We start from the raw sequence: 19,038 nt of genomic DNA on the forward strand, positions 1-19,038 counted from the left end.
TGCATGGATATACCACGTGATTTATTTGTTCATTGACTGCTTTCACTTTTGGGGATGCAAAGAATGAGGCTGCACCGAACGTTTGCGTCCAGGTCTTTGTGTGGCTCTGTATTTTCATTTCTGTTGAGAGTGGAACTGCTGGCTCATAGGGTAAATCCATGTTCAGTTTTTTAACAAACCGTCAAACTGCCAAAGTGCGGCTGCGTTGACTTACATTCCCAACCAGCAACACAGAAGGTTCTAGCTTTTCCCAACCCTCGCCAACTCGTGACACTGGCTTTTATAGTAGCCCTCCCAGTATATGTCAAGTGGGGTCTCATTATGGTTTCTCAGCGTGGTTCTGATCTGCATTTCTCCGACCGCGGTGAGCATTTCTTGCGTGTGTTGGCTATTCGTCTTCTTTAGTGGTCTGTGTGAATTTTTTGCCCATTTTTGTATTGGGTTACTTGTCTTCTTACTAAGTTGTGAGAGATGTTTATACATTCTGGATACAATCAAATACCAGATATTTGATTTGCCAATGTTTCTTTCCCCACAGTCTGTGGCTTGTCTCTTCACATTTTAATGGCTTCTTTTGAAGTACAGAAGCCTTAAATTTTAAAGTCTGGCTTACAGGCTGCTGCTTTATTGCATGTGCTCTTGATACCATGACGTGACTCAAGGTCATGAAGTATTTATACCTATATTTTGCTCTAAGAGTTGTATAGTTTTAGCTCTCATATTTAGCTCTATCATCTGTTTTTAATGTTTATGTATCATATCAGATAAAGGTCCAAGTTCACCCTTCTGCATGTCAATATTTATTAGACCTTGCATTCATTTGTTAAAAAGATGTTTTTCTCTGTTGAATTGTTTTGGCGTCCTTGTTGAAATCATTGAACACAAATCTAGGGGTTTATCTCTGTACTCTGTTCTGTTCCATTGATCTGCAGAGCTGTCTTCTGTAGAACCCCACTGTCTGAATTAATGTAGCTTTGTAAAGGAAGTTTTGAAGCTGGGACGTGTGAGCCCTTCAACTTTGTTCTGCTTCCTCAAGATTGTTTTGGTTATTCTGGGTCCTTTGTGTTTCCCTATGAATTTCAGGATCAGCTTGTTAAACTGTCTCCACCCGCGCCCCCACCCCTGCCACGCCCAGCCCAGCCCAGCCCAGCCCCCGCCAGAGAACAGATCTGCTTTGGTGAGAATCATGTTCTTGTCATGATTTTGACCTTAGCTGGCAACAGTCATTCTTTTAATTTATGGTGTTTCTTGTGGGCTTTTCATAAATGCCATGTATGAGGTAGAAGACGTTCCCTTGTTTTCCCAGTTTATTGAGTTTCTATCATGACCAGAGGTTTGACTTTGCCCATGTTCTTTCTGCCTCTGCTGAGATGATCAGATGGTTTTGGTGATGGAAACTTCTATGCTGTTTGGACTGCTTCGCCCTCCCTGTAGCCCAGCAGCCTCTTAAGTCCCAGCCTCATCCTGACTTACTGTGAAAGGGTCGCCCGCCCTCTGTCCTGGGTGGTCCTCTAGTCACATGCTCCAGCGGCCTGCCATCTCATCACCCCACTTGTTCGCTTCTTGGGTCAACTATTATAAATTTCAGAAGCACAGTTCTTTCCATACATTAGGTGATTTTTTTTTTCTTGGTCCATTCAGATCATTCCTGTTTTGAGTGACTTCCTCACACATGTGCAGCCTTAGTGGTTTCTGACCCACCTTCTGAATGGATTGTTTTTCAGCACCCCAAACTTTGTATTCATACCACTTACTTCATTAAAACTCAAGGGAACATAGATGCTAGAAATTTCAAAACTCTCTAGTCACCCCAACATGTGAAACGAGACTGTGTAAAAAAAAAAAAATTAAAGGTAAAAATTGTACAAGTCTTTCTCAGTGAAAAGCTTCACCAACAGCCCTAGGAGATATTTTCTAGATACTGAAAAGGTCTAAGTAAGTGCTTATTATTATTTTTTAATTAATCCATTACTCTAATATTAAAATAGGACAAGGCTGCAGGGACTGGGGAATGCCTCATTTGTAGCTAGTTATCCTTTACTGGAGAGACCCTTTGCTTTTTTTCCCGCTGATAACTGAAATTCGCAGTGGTGACCAATTTCACTTTGGCCTCACTGCTCGAGAAAGGTTTCTATTTTTACTTTAGTAAAAGGCGTCAAAAGAAGACAATTGAAATTCAGTTATTAAAGCCTCTAAATCCGTGTCCCTTCGTGACTGACTGCTCGCCGTGACACTGTCCGGGGGGGTGGGTACGGCGGTGGCAGGAGCCGGCCTGCCCCCTGCAGAGGTGACACCACGCTGGCTGTTGAGGGGAAGTTGTGTGTTCTGCTGTTCCTGCCCAGAAGAGGGGTCATCTCCAGCAGCCACGCGTCGGAAACAGACGCCAGGTGGTAGCAGGCGCCGTGCGTGGGTCTCAGCTCTCCCAGGTCTAGAGGTCCAGGACTGTGCACTGAGCCTGTTCTCGGGGGGTGCCCGGTGGGACAGGAAGCCTGGGGCGTCTGCAGCGCTCGGTCTCCGCCTAACGTGGTCGGAAGCTCTGAGACACTCACGCCAAGGACGCAGGAGCCTGAGACGCAGCCTTGGAGCTTGGGACGCCTGCTTGTGCATCGTCGCCGGGTCCGCGCTGCGGCTCAGGTGACTGGCTGACAGCCGAACCCCCCGGCCTTCTGTGCAGGGTGGGGGTCGTCTCAGAGGGCAGAGGGACCGGCTCCTGGAGGCAGGGCCCCGAGTCAGGGAACACGAGGGTCCCAGCTGCTTCATCTGGTGCTCTGGAAACAGCAGGAGGGGCCGCGTGGTTAAGGCGTCAGAAACACAGCTGCTGAAGATGATGCTGACACGGAACAAGTCAGCCTGAGTGACCGGCACGCAGTCAGCTGGACAGTCACGCTGGCGGCCGCCCTCCTGAGCAGCTCTGGCGCAGGTGGGGAGGTTGGCAGCAGCGGCTGCAGGTGGAACCGTGGCCCCCGCGGGCCTCCCGTGTGGCCCCAGAGGATGCGCTCCTCCCACTCCGACCCGGCAGCGCATTGGACAAACGCTGGATGGAACCTCCTCTTGGGAGCGGGGGACGGGTCCCTCCAGTCTGCCTTCCCATGTCCGTCCACCATTACGAGTGAGTTCTTAAAGCCTCCGAAAAGCCTTGTCTGTTTGGCTTGAGGGCCAGCCAGGACACTGCTCGCTTCTCCAGGAGGAAAACCAGAAGCCGCCCGGGCCCTGTCTGTGTCTATCACAGCTGTTTCTACATTCTGGTTGGACAGGTGCTGGATTGTACATCTAAATCACTGTCTTTCAGATCCGAAAAGCGCATCTAAAAATCTTTAAACATCTGTAGCTGCTTTTACTCGGCCCTCTTTAGAGAATGATATTCCAGTAATGCCGTGTGACCCTACAAATAAAGCAAACTGTGTTTTCTCTACGAACAATAAAGAGGTAGTCAGCCAGCTCAGAACATGCACCTGCGCTTTCTCCACGTCAGTCACAGAATGGTCCACTTCCCTTAAACCCATCTCACACGGTTGGTGTTTTTTAAATCACTTGGTGGGCTGGGTTTCCTGGAAGAAGTGCATTCAGCGCCCCCTGCCTCAAAGCTGCAGGCCTAGGACGCGGCTCCTAACACCCGGGAGGACCCTGCACCGACCTCCAGCATGCAGCAAACTTGGCATCTTCTCTTCCACGCCTGGTCTCTGAGCAAGGCCGACCTCACCCGCCATGGAGACGTCAGACGGGATGTGATGCTTGCACTCCGTCTTCCGCCGCTCGGGGACAGAGGGGCGGCTTCACACCCTGGGAACCAGCACCGCTCCCTGCTGAAGAGGCCCTGGCACTTACGAGACCCTGAAAGCGGGTTAAGGGACTGGGGAAGGGGTGATGCGTCTCTCCGTGGCTGTCTCTGCCATCTCGGGACCGGTGAGGAGCAACGGCCAGGTAGGTCCCGTCCCGCCAGACAGAATGTTCGCTCAGGGAAGAGTGAACCTGTGAAACGCTGGTCAGGGTCCCTGCCGGCTCCCCACACTCTGGTCCTAAGGCACTGTTAGCAGGAGCACCGTCAGTCCTTCCCGGGAGAACGTAGTGCCCGCCCTCCCCTAACCGGGACCCTCAGATCTGCGCTGTCAGCAGAACTGTCCGTTTGCTCGCCACTTTGTGTTTGGTCCCAGAGACAAGTTCAGAAGAACGCTGAGTGCCTGTGGGGCCCTTTCACGTTCCAGGCAGAAGGTGTGGGTGAATGCTATTAGGGCTCAGGTTACTGCTGCTGAATGGGAAGATGACAGGAAAACGAGGCGGTTTTGGACACCCCAAGGTCATTTAATTTCTGAACGTTTTGTTGAGACACAGCAGCATGGAGGCAACTTTCCAATTGTTCTAATCCTTCTTTGTCTAATGCTGTGGGGTTCTTAACGTGTGCTCACATGTATGGCCTCGTTTCACCCTTGAGATGACCCAAGAGGTGGGTGTTATCACCCCTATTTGCCAGTTGGAAAAACAGGGTCTTGGAGCAAATGAGCTGCAGGGTTTGAGCTGTGCCGATGCTCCTGACGGCTCTCCTGTGTCTCCCAGGGCGCTGGGAGGGCCCCATCCAGGTGGGGGGTGACAGGTGCACACCCGAGCATCTCTGCCCCGGGGAGGCTGCCCTTGCGACCCCCGCACCCGGCCTGACGCAGGGCGGGAAAGGCATCGGGTCTCCTGCCCCGCCCTCGGGGACACCAGGAAGTCAACCCAGGTGGGGGCCTCACGGCCCCTCCCCTCCCACAAGCACACCAGCGTGTCCCCTTGTCACCCCTGCGGTCCTGTCTCAGGGCTGCCCCATCCTCCCTTCAGCAGGAAGCTCCTCTTAACCCCTCCCGCAACATCACTTGTGCCGGGTGAGCGCTCCGTGACTTAAGAGCGAACCTAGGACGTGACTTGGAACAGAATGAGCCTTTACACAGTATCTGGCCACCGTCTATCCGGGACAGCTCATCCCGTTACAGAGCTTCAGCAGAGCAGCAGTAAGGGCCGGGCGGCATGGAGCGGCCCTTCCCCAGCTCCATGCACGGACCCGGGAGACCCGGCGCGCGCGGCGGCGTCTCAGCCTGAGGTCACGCAGCATCCGGTTTCCCATCGTCCGCCTCCGGAAATATTGCTGCTTTTCTTCGCTCTTCTTTTGCACCTGGCGTCTGACGGCTGGCCACAGTTTGCCGGAGCCCTGTCCGCGGACTGTTACTCCAAACGTGGCCATAGGTGCCACGGCGCGGAGCTCCTCCGAGTCAGGGGAGTCTGCGCTTCCAGAAGGAAGGCGGAAGCCGGGGGGACGCGGAGCCTATGTCCGCTCAGTCCGAGCCTTCGCAGAGGGGCACCTGGGCTCCTGCGTACGGCCCTCCAGTAGCAGTGAGCCTGCACTGGTTTGGGGGACCCGATTCTGCTCGCTATGGGGATAAACAGAGGACGCCAGGCCATCTCTCACATCCCTGCAGGACTGCTTGCCTTCATCTCAGTGTTCAAGACGAGTCTGCTCCTCGAGGAGGGAATCCAGGGAGCGGGCGCATCGTCATGATTCAGGCCGGACAGACTCCACCGCAGGGCGGCCGGGGCGTCCCTGGGTCCCGCATGCGTGCCCGGCTAGCTTCCCGGCACCTGCCGTCTCCACACAGCCTCACAGGCTCCCGCCGCCGGGAACCCACCTCCTCCAGCCACCCGGCCTGCCCTCTGCACCCCTGCCCCCAGCCCCCAGCCCCCAGCTCCCTCCTCGGGAGCGCTGTGTGGTCCGGGACTCCAAAGTGCAGGAAGGGGGTCTGAAGGGAGAGGGGCGCTGTGTGCACACACCAGAGAGAAGCCAAACACTTTAATTTTTTGGTTTTTTTGGGAGGCATAATTTAGTCATCTTACCAAAGTGTCTTTCACTCTGTAGCGAGCCAGGGTTAACAGAAAACTCAGCACCAGAGGATGGCAGGGAGCCCCCCACCCTCCGAGGTCCCCATTTCTGCCCTCCCCCCGCACCTCAGATACCCTCGGAATGAGCCCACTCAGCACGCCTCACTCTCACGTATGTTGTTAACACACACGTACACGCACGCACACAGACACACGGAAAGAACGAGACCCGAAGCCCACTAAAGCGTGCGGGGGAAAGATGGAAGGACATCCTCCCCCCGACCTGACGCTGAGACCGCAGCCCCTGCCTCCCCAGCAGGGGCTCCCCCAGCTTCGTCACTGGGTCCCGCCCAGGGTGACGGCGGTGTCCACCAGTCCCCCCAAGGTCCCCTTCGGGTGGTGACATGTCCCGGGTCAGTCGCTGTGTTTCTGCTTGCTGTCCATGTTGCCATAGGCAGAGCCCTTGTCAATTTCCGTGACGCCGATCATCCATCGGACCCCCATGGAAGCTGCGGAAACAGGAAGGGCAGGTCAGAGGCCTGTGGGGACTCCGGTGGGCCCTGCCTGACGGAATAAAGGCGGGGAGCTCTGTGAATCTCAAGCATCAGCTGAGAGCTGGCTGACCCCGGGTGCTTTTCACCATCCCCGCCTCACAGTTACCCTTGAGCGTGGGGCCGGGGTTCTAACTGGGCTAAGACACATTAAAAGAGAACAAGGCTGTTCTGTATGTTGTTTCAATCCTTGGACAGTGGAGCTGAGCAGACTGTGGTGGGCTGTATCTTCCGGTGCCCATCCCTCCAGAGGGTTCTTTCGTGAATGCAGTGCAACTTACAGGCACCCTTCAGCAAAGCGTAAGGACTTACCTGGACAGTGCAGGGGCTCAAATAGCTATTTTAGTTCCCAGCATGTCTCAACACGGCTTCTGGTGCAAGTTTCAGAGCAGCAGACAAGCCGCGTCCCTGCCTGCCTTTTCTCCGACAGCGGGATTTGGCCCAAAGAGATAAAAAGTGTAGGATGCAGGCGAGAGCCCAGTTTAACCACCAAGAAGCTAGAAAACAGGATACGGAGGCAGGAGCTGCGGTTTACGCGCTCCCTCCAGAGAGGACAGACGCGGTGGGCTCCTTGGGTGCAGGGACCATGTCTACCTCAGTCCCCTTGATGAGCCTGGCACCCATTACAGCCTGACCGCACAGTCCGTTTGCAGTAGGCGTGTAAGAGTGGATGGAGGGGGAGTGGCTGAAACCTCAGTTTCCAGAGCCTCAGCATCCTGTCTGTGAACTGTCACACCAGGGACCCGATGGGGACAGGGGTCCACCCAACCTACGAGGCTCACAGAGTCCGTGGGCCCGTTAAAATGGGCTGCCTTCAGCCTGGGGCCAGCTCTGAACACCAGACCCCTGCCCCAGTATTAGAACTTTGCTGCAGAGTTGATGGCGTCGTGGAGCGAGCCCGACTCCAGCGGTGAAAGGCTTTGTGAGAGGACCAAGACACAGTGATCCAGGGAAGGGGGAAGCGAGGCGCAGCTCAGGGGTGATGAGGCCTTGGGGAGTCGGTTCCTCCAAAGCTGCAGGAGGCGCCCGTGTCTCCAGCCGTCACCTGCGGGGAACCCAGCCTCCTCCAGAGGGCGCTGCCTTCCTGCTGCTGCTGCGCAAGGCAGGGTCCATCCCCTCCACCGGGGCCTGGAGACCACAACCCCCCGGAAACATGGCAGGCTGACCTGCACCCGGCCTGTGTAGTGGGAACTGGCCGCCCCCGCCGTCAAAAAGCAGCAGTATCCAGGGAAGCATGGGCCGTGGAGAAACAACAGCCCTTTGAAACACCCAGGTCAAAGCCCGTAGCGATGAGTCAAAGGACTGAGCTGACCACCACCTCCACGCGGCAGCCAGCCGAGAAGTGCCCACGCCGACTTCCCCCAAAAAGGTCCAGACCTGCTCTGAGTGGCAAAGAGCCTTTGTCGCTTCCTGCTGGGACCCAGGAAATGGTTTTCTTGCAGGTGAGGAGGAAGCGATTGTGACTAGAGCCCTCTGCAGCGGCCGGGAGCTCATCTCCGGAGGGGATGGCTCCCCCTATGCACAGGGCCCCGTGCACGCACCGGGAGGGTGCGAGGCGGTCCGCCAGCCCCGGGATTCAGGACTCCGATCGGGGTGCTCCCCTCCTCCAGGGCCTCGTCCTCCCCCGCCCCCAGAGGCACCCGCCCCCCGCCGGCCCGACTCACCCACGAAGAAGACGAGGACGAAGCTGGCGAGCGTCAGGGAGGACCCGCTGCTGACCATGTTGACGACAAAGCGGAAGAAGGGGTAGAGGAGCAGCGAGGCCCAGAAGAGCCAGTTGACGAGCGTCCAGGGCCGCCGCGGGGGCACCACGGGTGTCTCGGGGAAGGTGCCCGTGCGGGAGTACTCCTCCTGGAAGGCGTCCTGCGGGCACAGGGCTGCTGACCGCCTGCCGCCCGGCCACCCCAACCCAGGCCCGCTGGGTCCCACCCTCCCCAGCCCAGTCGAGGCCACGGGAGTCTCCCCAGCTCGACCCAGATACCCTAACAGCATCCCGGGGCCGACAGGGAGCTCGCCCAGCAAAGCCCATCGGTGGTCCAGACGGCCGGCTCACCCATCGCGGCTCGGTTCTCCAGGGAGTCGAGTTTTCTAGAGAAATGAGCTCCCATGCACCCGAACCCTCTACCTTAAGTGCTGAATTTTGATGCTAGACCAAAATACCAAAAAGTTTAGTATTAAATACTAAACTTTTATCCACTTGAGAAAGAGAGGTCTAAAGTCGGCCATACTCGTCTTCTTTCCCAACCAAGATGTACCAGAAGATGCCACTTTCCGACCTCCCAAGGTCGTGATTAAAATGAATCCTCAGATGGGCCGCTTTGGAAGGAGCACCTCTGGCCCTTCTTGGGCAGTTCAGGGGCTCTGCACGGTGGCTCCTTCCCGCCCCCCAAACCCTTGCCCCTCTTCAACTTCCCTCCTGGGTCTCCTGGAGGGTGGGGGGGAAGTCAAGAGGGGCTCAAGAAAAGCACGTGATCAAGCAGTTGTAAACAGACAATGGACCGTGTGCGGAGTGTCCCACCCTCAAGAGGTAAAGGTGGGCTTCCCCGGTGACACAGCGGATGGGGCCTCCCTGACAACGCAGGGGACAGGGATTTGACCCCCCAGCCTGGGAAGATGCCACAGGCCACGGAGCAACCAAGCCCATGCACCCTGAGGCCCCTGCCTCACAGGAGGAACCACCGCGATGAGAAGCCCACGCACAGCGAAGAGCAGCCCTCCTGCTTGCGGCAGCAAGAGAGGCGTGTGCAGTAGCACAGCAGGGAAGACCCAGCACAAACCAACCAAAAAAAGAGGAGGTGAGGGAGCCACAGCCGGTCCGCTAAGCGGAGGACTTCCTTGGAAGTGACAGTGGCGTGTGGATGCCCCGCAAGATGGTACCTAGCTTGCCAATGCCTCCCGTTCCACTTCCTGCCAGAACTTGGGTGATTTTTCTCATCCCGGTGAAGCCTGGTAACAAGGGTGCAGTGGACTGGAAGTTTGCACCTGCCTCCCTGAATTCCTATGCTGAAATCTTAACCCCAAAGATGAAGGGATGAGAACACCCTTGGGGGTGTTATAGGTCATGAAAGCGGAGTCCCCACGAATGCGGTTAGCACCCTTATGAAAGGGATGCCCGGAGAGCCGTCTCGCCCCTCGACCGTAAGGACGCAGCATCGTGGACGACGGCTGTGACCAGAATCCAACCACGCTGGCACCCTCATCCTGAACTCCTCAACATCCAACATCCAGAACTGAGGGGAAGAAGTTTCTGCTGTTTATAAGCCACCCAGCCTGTGGCGCTTTGTTTTAGAAGCCTGACTGGACTAAGACAGGAGATGATACTTTTGTGCCTTAAAAAAAAAAAAAAAGCTTTATTGGGGTGCATTTACATATCATAAAATTCACCCATTTAAAAAATGGGCGAGTTTTCTTTTCTCGAATTTTTTTCTCCAATAGCCTTGATAGTGCTTTTCTATTGTAATAATGGGTTCCCTGGTGGCGCTAGTGGTAAGGACCCCGCCTGCCCAAGCAAGAGACATAAGAGCTGCGGGTAAGATCCCTGGGTCGGGAAAATCCATCCCCTGGAGGAGGGAATGGCAACTCTCTCCTGCCTGGAGAATCCCAAGGACAGAGGAGCCTGGCAGGCCACAGTCCATGGAGTGGCAGAGTCGGACACGACTGAGCGACTCAGCATATAATGGGGAACTGGGTTTGCTTTTGCTGTCTCATTTCCACTAAGACATCTGCTAAGCCAAGATTTTTTCCTGTGTGCCTCTAACAAGAGGAGAAGGCACTCCCTTTTCTAGGAGTCAGCAGGATTCAGAATTCATATTCAGTTTTTTCCCTCTGGTTCGATTCGAAAACCAAATCTCACCCAAGACCCCGCACTGTTCCCCAGTGGCCCTGTGACTCCCACCAGCCTCCCGGGCTGCGTCCCTGTGACCCTGTGACCGTGTTGGGTGGGACATGGATGCCTGGCTCAGGGCCAGACGTCAGCTCCACAGCCCTATCTGGGCCGTGTTATTTCTTCTGTAATAAAGTCCACCAGGCAGGGAGGAGACCGTTTACGGTGCCTGCATTTTTGGTCTGCACGTCTCATCATCCTGTGGCATGTTATACACCAGCAGTGGGAACTGATTCTTAGAAAGAAACATCAACCCAAAGTCTACAGGAGCAGGAAAGCCTGCTGGCAGAGGACAGGTGCCCCGAGGCCACACTGAGAGCGCTGCCACCAACACACCGCCAGGAGGGCGTGGAGGCTGGGCGCCCACGTATAGCTGGGCTACGCGGGCCTTGCCAGCGTTCACTCGGCAAAAGAGGTTTTCTCTTATGACCCTGGGGTAGAAAGGGAAGAAAAGGAGAGGAAAAAGACAGTGGGACAGAGAGAGCTGGGGGGTGCGGGGTGGGGGTATGGGGAGACTTCTGGGGACAGCCCCACCCCAGGCGTCAGCCAGGGCTCGGGCCGGGGAAAGTGGTGTTTGCAGAGGACCATGCTGTGGGGCCAGGCCTGCCACCCTTCCAAGGAGCGATGCCCTCTGAAAGTGGAACACCCAGCAGCAGCTTGAAAACCCACTTAATTCCAATTCCCGAGGCCGGTGCTCCAAATACAGCGCCTCCCGCCGCCTCCCTGCCCTGGGCCCCCAGCTCTGCACCCGACTCGAACCAGCCTTGGCCTCGGGGACCCGGGGAACACCCACAGGGCCCCTCGCAAAGTTGCTTCTTTCACCCGTGCCTTAATTGGCAAGCCAAGCTGTTGTTTAGTCACTCAGTTGTGTCCAACTCTTTGCATCCCCAGGGACTCTAGCCCACCAGGCTCCTCTGTCCATGGGATCTCCCAGGCAAGAATACTGGAGTGGGTAGCTATTCCCTTCTCCAGGGGATCTTCCTGACCCAGGGATCAAACCCACGGCTCCTGCATTGCAGGCGGATTCTTTACCACTGAGCTACCCAGGAAGCACCATGAGCGGCAAATTGCTAATCCTTCCCACAAACTTCAAACTATAACCCAGAGAAGCACCTTCAATTAGAGATGAAAAGTTACAAACCACACAATTGCGAAACCGTGAAGGCTCTGGGGAGAGAAGGGTCTAGGATCACGGGTTCACGGTGGAGTTCACTTGGGAGCCAGCCGTGGGTCCCCAAGCAGAGTACACGAGGGTGGTTAATGCTTCTCAGAGCTAGGACCACCCCCCACCCCCCAGCCGGGGCGGGGTGTCCCAAGTGCTGACATGCAATACACATTGTATGTTTTCTAAATGTGAGATTGGTCCCACTTAAAGGATGGTCCTGTTTTCAGAGCTGACACCCTTCAGGTCTGTTTTAGAGAGTGTTGAAATGGCAGAAGCAACTTCCTTTTTACTGATGTCCCTCCTGGAACAGTGTTGGCCCAGAGTCCATGGCTGCCCACCCGCTTCGTTTTCTGTTAAGTCTGAGAGCTGCACCCCTAAAACCCCGAGCCTGGAAGTCTACAGAATTGTCTTTCAACAGCGTCCACTGGAAACGTGATGATAAAAAGAAGCCCCCCACTCCTTGGCCCCACATGGGGGGCCACCAGCATTTTAAGCATGTCAAGCCCCAGACACATGCAGGCTCCTGAGAAAATGGGGCAGACGCGGAAACCACAGAAGTCGATCACGTTTCCTCTTGGAGGCACCGCTGACCACCTTTTCTTACTGGTCAGTGGTCGGCCCTCAGGGGAAAAGGGTGGCCTCAAAGGTCTGCTCACCGCACCGGAGATGGGCCGCGGTCCCAGCCCTTGTGGGGGCAGGCCCCGGCCCCCCAGCCTGCAGCTTTGATGAATGAGCTGGAAGATGGGGCCGTTCCCTCATTCTCTGGACCTTCGTTTCCTCCTCAAGAGCTCGAGAGCTCTGACCTAGATGGTCCTTTCGAGAACTCCTTCCAAACTGAGCACCGTCACTTCATGCTGACATGAAGTTTAAAGGGGAATCTAAGTTTAGCGGGGAATCCAAGGCCTTAAGAAGGAAAGGGGCCTCTGAGGAAAGCCCGGTGAGCTTGCTCTGCACAACGACAGGGTCGCGCCTAAACGTCTGCTGCTGGCGGAGAAACACCTGCTTTGCTTTGATGGAGTTTGGGGGCCACATGTGTAGGTTTGTGTGTGTGGCTCTTTATGAAAGGATTCAGTTCTGAGGCCTTAGCACGTTTCTCAGTTTTTTTCTACCGCTAAATGACACCACCCTTATGGCAGAAAGTGAAGAACTTAAGAGCCTGTTGATTAAAGTAAAACAGGACAGTGAAAAAGTTGGCTTAAAGCTCAACGTTCAGAAAACTAAGATCAGGGCATCTGGTCCCATCACTTCATGGCAAACAGATGGGGAAACAGTGGCTGACTTTATTTTTCTGGGCTCCAAAATCACTGCAGATGGTGATTGCAGCCATGAAATTAAAAGACGCTTACTGCTTGGAAGGAAAGTTATGACCAACCTAGATAGCATATTAAAAAGCAGAGACATTACTTTGTCAACAAAGACCTGTCTAGTCAAGGCTATGGTCTTTCCAGTAGTCATGTATGGATGTGAGAGTTGGACTATAAAGAAAGCTGAGCACCGAAGAATTGATGCTTTTGAACTGTGGTGTTGGAGAAGACTCTTGAGAGTCCCTTGGACTGCAAGGAGATCCAACCAGTCCATCCTAAAGGAGATCAGTCCGGGGTGTTCATTGGAAGGACTGATGCTGAAGCTGAAACTCCAGTACTTTGGCCACCTGATGTGAAGAGCTGACCCATCTGAAAAGACCCTGATGCTGGGAAAGATTGAGGGCAGGAGGAGAAGGGGACGACAGAGGATGAGATGGCTGGATGGCATCACCGGCTCAATGGACTTGAGTTTGGGTAAACTCCGGGAGTTGGTGATGGACAGGGAGGCCTGACATGCTGCCGTCCATGGGGTCGCAGAGTCGGACACGACTGAGCGACTGAACTGACTAAACCAGAAAGCAGCACAAGGGAAACGCCGCCTCGTGCAGGAAGCCCGAGGGAAGGAAGTTCTGCCGTCTTGTGTTTCTCTGTCCGAGCCCAGGCCGGCATGAGCGCAGAACATCAGAAACGCAGCATCTCGCCACTAACAAGCGTCAGGCAATGTGTCTCCACCCACGGGCCCTCAGCCCATCGACATCAACAGCAGTGTCCCAGAAATACAAGTTTCTAGTTCCCCCTCAAACATCCTAAGACCCCAAGGCCGAGGCCCAGGAGTCTGCAAATTCCGTGCCCTAGGGGCAGGCCAACCAGCCTCTCCTGAGCATCCGTGAGGGGAGAACAGACAGGTCTGCCTGCAAATCCCCCCGGAAGGAGACTAGAGGCAGCTCGGAGAGAGGGGTCCGCAGGCATTGCTGGAAAAGCTCGTCCTTAGGAACAGAGACGCGACTTCCTGCGAGAATATAGCGCCAGGATCTGGATTCCAAAAACGAAGCACATTTCTAAGAGCATCTCTTTCATCTGATGGTGGAGATTTGCGAGTCTTTTAGACCGAAATCGTAACACGTTCTCAAAGGTAGGATTAAAATTCCTGTTCAGCAATAGTGCAGATCCCCTTGAAGTTCTGTATGACCATCTTCTCTTGAGCCGTGGGGTGGAAAAGACACGAATGTTAGCCAGTCCGTATTCATGGACTTTGGTGAAGGGAAATCAGAGGCCTATGGAATGTATCTGATTCTAGATAACGAGCTGGTCTGGGTTCCAAATGGATGACGGATTCAAAAGGACGTTTTTCCTGTGCCTGAAAATGCCTCCCTCACCAGGTGGAAGCTAAACTTTTCTCCTGCGTGAGAGCGAGCAGTCAGAGCAATAACGATTACATTTCCCTCTGCCTCTGCATGTCTGTCTGGGGGGAAACCACTGAAAAGACGAGGCCTTGCTAAGAGGACAGAATGAGAATGGGGGGCGATCGGAGATGCTGTGGAGGCGGGGTGGGGTGGGGGGGAAGGCGCCAGGCTGGACACAGAGAGGCGTCCAGGGGCTGAGCAGGGGTGATGGGGTGGGCACAGCACAAATCAAACCTGGCCCGGATGAAGCTTGTGAGCCTTTGTCCTGCTTATGTTGGTGATGTTTTGGGACAAGACACGCTCCCTAACTGGACTCAGCCATCGCTGCCGTAGAGAACACCCGTACACCCAAGAATATTCTGCCTTGGGACCAGTGGCAGGAAAATGGACAAGGGCTCCTGGGACCGTTACTTCCTTTTTTTTTTGTCCACTACACTCATAACATAGTTCCATTCTTTCTGTGAAGCCCCCTTTTAAGAATATTTTGCAAGTTCTTTTCCCTGTTTCCTGAGCTTCCCTGGTGGCTCAGAGGGTAAAGCATCTGCCTGCAATGCGGGAGACCCAGGTCGCGATCCCTGGGTCGGGAAGATCCCCTGGAAGAGGAAATGGCAACCCACTCCAGTACTCCTGCCTGGAGAATCCCATGGATGGAGCAACCTTGTAGCCTACAGTCCATTGGGTTGCAAAGAGTCGGACACGACTGAGCGACTTCGCTTTTGCTTTTCCCTGTTGCCAAGTAGAGTGTTAGACCCTACTGACTATCATTATCTGGGGTGGTTGTTATCTGGAGCATGAGGTCTGCCCCACGGGAAAGGTTCAGCTACCTCTATAAACTCCCAAAGGCCCCCAGCACCTGCAGCTGCTGCCTAGAAGGGAGCCTTGGACGGCGCGGAGCCGGCCCTGAGCACTGACCTTCTCCTGGTAGAGTTTGTGCAGCCAGGCCGCACACTTGTCCTCCTCCTCCGGGACTTCTTCTAGAGGAATCCGCCTGCAAGGTAGAGAGTGGCTAGCAAGGGGGAGGCCCACACCAGGTGCCCCAAACACTGGTTCAAACTAACAATGTGCCTGATTCAACTCAGACCTGTCAAGGAGGACACCCGCCTCTCCACGCTCCCTAGCCTGGACTATAACACATAAGTGAGTTGCTGCTAAAGTGGTCTCCATTTGCTTCTAGGCCTCTTTGTAAGCTCTAGAATGCTTGTATCTGTGTCCATTTCTATGGAGCAGATACACCCTCCAAGAAAAGGGCTCAATAAAATAAACGCTCACACTCAGTCTCAAAAATGACTGTAAAATACTGTCTCTCATGTGTTCAGATCCGAGCTCTTTGATGAGAGAGAGTCAGAGAGTGGCTGGGGAGGAGAGAGGCTTCACCTAATTGTTTACAGCACAGCATGAGTCTCTCGACATAAACAGGACTGTGAACACATTCCGTTCAATGCCGACTGCAGACATGAAATTATTAGCACACTCCCCTGGGAGAAGGTCTGTGGGTCGTTTGTGACTTATTTGTTTTGGGATGGGCATTCCATTTTCTGGAAAGGAAATGGAGCTGACTTACCTAACGTATAAATCTGCATGATATTTCTTGCCATTGAGGACTCCCAGCAGGGTTGGATTTTCATTGTTTCTGAAATTGAGTGTACAGTCATATACAGCTGAAACTATAAAAAATAAAACAAATACAAAGCAGGATAGAGCGTGTGAACCCAGTTCCATTTTGTAGATATACATACTGGAAAACAAGAATCAAACTGCTGGCTGATTATCTGGGAACAAAGGGGCTATGGTTTCTTCTTGACACTTTTCTATATTGTCCAAGCGCTCCACATTGAATATATATCACGTTCCATCATCAGAAAAGCACACTATAACTTAGAAAACACTTATTATTGAGGTCATATCAATTTAAAGCAGAGCTACAATTGCACATCTAGGTGTGCTACAACAGATATGTAAACAAATATTAATAGATAAAGCAATCCAAAGAATGCTGTCTAAGGAGGTCTCTGAGTCACGGCAATGTAACCATTCTATGGGCATTTTTCCCTTAGAAAAATATGATCGTTATAAAAGGAGAATAAGATACTAGAGACTTCCTAAGGAATTGAAATATGGTGTAGTCAGTTGACGCATGGCTGGGAAACAAACAAGATTGTGTGATTTTAATGTCTACCCAGTGGTGAGTTAACCTGTCAATATACCGAAAGGGGGCAACAGAGGATGAGATGGTTGGATGGCATCACGGACTCAGTGTACGTGTGTCTGAGCAAACTCCGAGATGGTGAAGGACAGGGAAGCCTGGCCTGCTGCCATCCCTGGCGTTGCAGAGACGGACACACGACTGAGCCACTGAACGATGAACAACAAATATGGAAGTTATGTCAACACCCACCGCTGCAGCCCCAGGGCCCGGCCCAGACTTCATGAACGCTTCTTGGATGGCAGGACGCCCGAAGGAACAGTGAGGGGAGAGCAGGGTGGAAATGCGGAGTGGAAACAGATGGCCCTTCCTACGCGGTCGGTAAGACAGGACCGGACAGTGGAAAGAGCAGGAGTTTTGCAGTCAGTCTGGGTGTGAGCCCCAGGACCACCTGTTCCCAGCCGTGGGATCTCCTCCCGGACAGTCCACTCGGCCTGCCTGAGCCTCGTTCTCCTGGAGAACGGAGCTGACTCAGGGCAGTGAACGCCAGCGCATCCCAAAGGGCCCAGGACCCTGCGCCCGGCAGACTTTAGCGAGAGCCCCGCACGCCCGCTACCTCCAAAAGAGCGAGCGGCGGATGGGCGGGTACAAAGTCACGTGGTCTGTCTGTTTGCTTCTGATTGGCTGCCCGACCACCACGTGGGGGCGCTCCGGCAGCTGGACCACATCTTAGCCAAGGGGAGAGGGGCCCTCCTGCTGACCTGAAGGGCTGCGGGCAGGCAGATCCCCAACCCCGCAACCCAACCAACGAGACCACTCCCCTGTCCTCCCCAGCGGTTAGAAGTGGTCCCTCCCTCCCCCCGCCCCGCCCCGCCCCCAGGAAGAGAAAGGCTGGTGGAGAATAAGCTCGTGGAGTACATCGCCCAGCCATTGTAAGCCCAGAATGAATGACCCAGAACGAAAACCCTTCAGGCTGCAGAGCCCCAGGGTGTGAGTGTTCATGCTGGGTCAAGGGGTTTCAAAACACACCTCCTTTCTTCAGGCCGCTCTGACATAGGAGCCTGAGGCTTGCCACGGAGGTGGGGGTCCCTTCGATTAATCAAGGATGGGGGACAGCCCCCAGGGAGTGCCCCAGAGAAGAGCCTAAATCTGCAGGGTTCCCTCCTTTTCCAGAAAGGAAACCCCAGGTCTTAAAGTGACAGAACCAGGACGGGCACTCGACCCACGGGCCTGCAGAACCTAGGAGAAGGAGGGTCTGGCCCCGCCCACCAGGCCGCCTGGGTGTGACCCCAGCCCACCCTGTAAGGGTGGAGCCGCTTGGGATAAGTTCCCCCATCCTTCAGCCCCAACTTCCCCATCTGCGAATTGGAAGTCAAAACGTGTTTCTTTGCTGCATCCGACGGCCACACGCTCTGGCCATCCTGCGTGTGTGAGATGCTTGTGCTGCTGGGGTGTCAGAAGTGCCTGCTATCACCCATCGTCATTATTACTATCCAGGGGAGTGGGACAGCCTCTGGGCAGCCTGGCCCCTTCCGGCTGTAGGCAAAGCTCAGCCGGGAAATCAGAACCGGAAGCTCGACACCCCCACCTGGAAGAGAAGGCGAGGGGTGAAGGGAGCAGCAGAGGGCTCCGAGCCAGAGCCAATGTTTGATGAGATGTTTACGAGGTGCCAGCCCTGATGCTGAGTTGCCCATGTGTATTCTCTCCTTTAAGCCTGCTCGTAACCCTAAGAAGTTTTACAGAAGAGCAAATGGAGGATCCAAGGGGTGAGGTGACCTGCCCCTGGATGGCACAGCTGGTGAGGGGAGGAGCCAGCCCCATCCCCAGGCCTCCTGACCCTGCTAGATGGAGCAGGTGCCAGGAGATGTGTCTGTGAGATGGAGCGGCCCCCGGTGTTCCTGTGCTGGTTGCTGGACTTCACTGGGGAGCAGCAGGGAGCTAGCTGACAGGGAGGTTCTAGCCTTTGGGGTGAAACCAGAGCAAACCAAGTCTGCAGGCAGACAGCTGGGGCCCCTCTGAGGCCCGGCTCCCAGAGGGAAGGGGAGATGGGCCACTCCCGGCAGGTCCTCGGTGCTGGGAGCTACTGAGTCCAGGACCAGCAGTCCCTTCCTCTCTCCGGAGTGACGGCGGGTTGCCTGGGTGATGTGAAGATGAGAGGTGGTGATGCAGGTAGCAGGGGGCCAGTGAGGAGCAAGGTGGGGGTCGCGGGTAGGAGGGAAGCGAGGGAGGAATCAGCGGAGGGGCCCAGGAGCAGAGTCAGAGACCTTTAGGACCCGCACGTGTTGGAGTCGGTGTTGCCACTGTGTCCTCCATGGGACTGGTCAGCGTGATCACAGAGCTCCCGGGGGTCCCCCTGCCCCCAGGTGTGGGGACAGCAGAGAAACACTGCACACCGTCCACACCTACATCCCTGACCCCCCATCCCCGATGCAGGCTGGGGAGGAGGTGGGGGCCTCCACCTCACCAGGCGATGTGGTTGGGGTTCCGGGGTGCAGAGACGGTGTGGGGGGGCACCAGGGTGGGGTGGGGGTTGGGGGACCTGGGTGAAGTGGGGAGGAGATCCCCCAGTTCCTGCCTCCTGAGAGACGAGGGACAAGGCAGTGGGGCCTCCGGAGCAGCTGCACGGGAGGAAAGGGTAAAAACTCGCCCTTCCAAACCCGAGGGAGGAGGGTTCAACCGGAGACCACAGTCTGGAGCAAGCTGGTTTTGTGGCTACTCGCCTCTTGCTCTTACCTACCGTAATTC

General features: G+C 55.0%; 1 protein-coding gene across 5 annotated transcripts in view; it reads right to left on the bottom strand.

The window, feature by feature from the left end:
• Positions 1-5,800: 5,800 nt before the first annotated feature.
• AGPAT4 (1-acylglycerol-3-phosphate O-acyltransferase 4) overlaps positions 5,801-19,038 on the bottom strand; it is a 126,536-nt gene continuing 113,298 nt past the window's right edge. For all 5 annotated transcript variants that reach the window (XM_043888475.1, XM_043888479.1, XM_043888478.1 and 2 more), the window contains 4 exons: positions 15,712-15,814; positions 15,063-15,138; positions 8,060-8,258; positions 5,801-6,353 (listed from right to left, as the gene is read on the bottom strand). In XM_043888475.1, the coding sequence (XP_043744410.1) occupies positions 6,259-6,353; positions 8,060-8,258; positions 15,063-15,138; positions 15,712-15,814 (473 nt within the window). In that variant the 3' untranslated portion in view covers positions 5,801-6,258. The remainder of the gene's footprint in view (positions 6,354-8,059; positions 8,259-15,062; positions 15,139-15,711; positions 15,815-19,038) is intronic.

This window comes from Cervus elaphus, chromosome 26, assembly GCF_910594005.1.
Source record: "Cervus elaphus chromosome 26, mCerEla1.1, whole genome shotgun sequence".
In the NCBI taxonomy this organism is placed as follows: domain Eukaryota; kingdom Metazoa; phylum Chordata; class Mammalia; order Artiodactyla; family Cervidae; genus Cervus; species Cervus elaphus.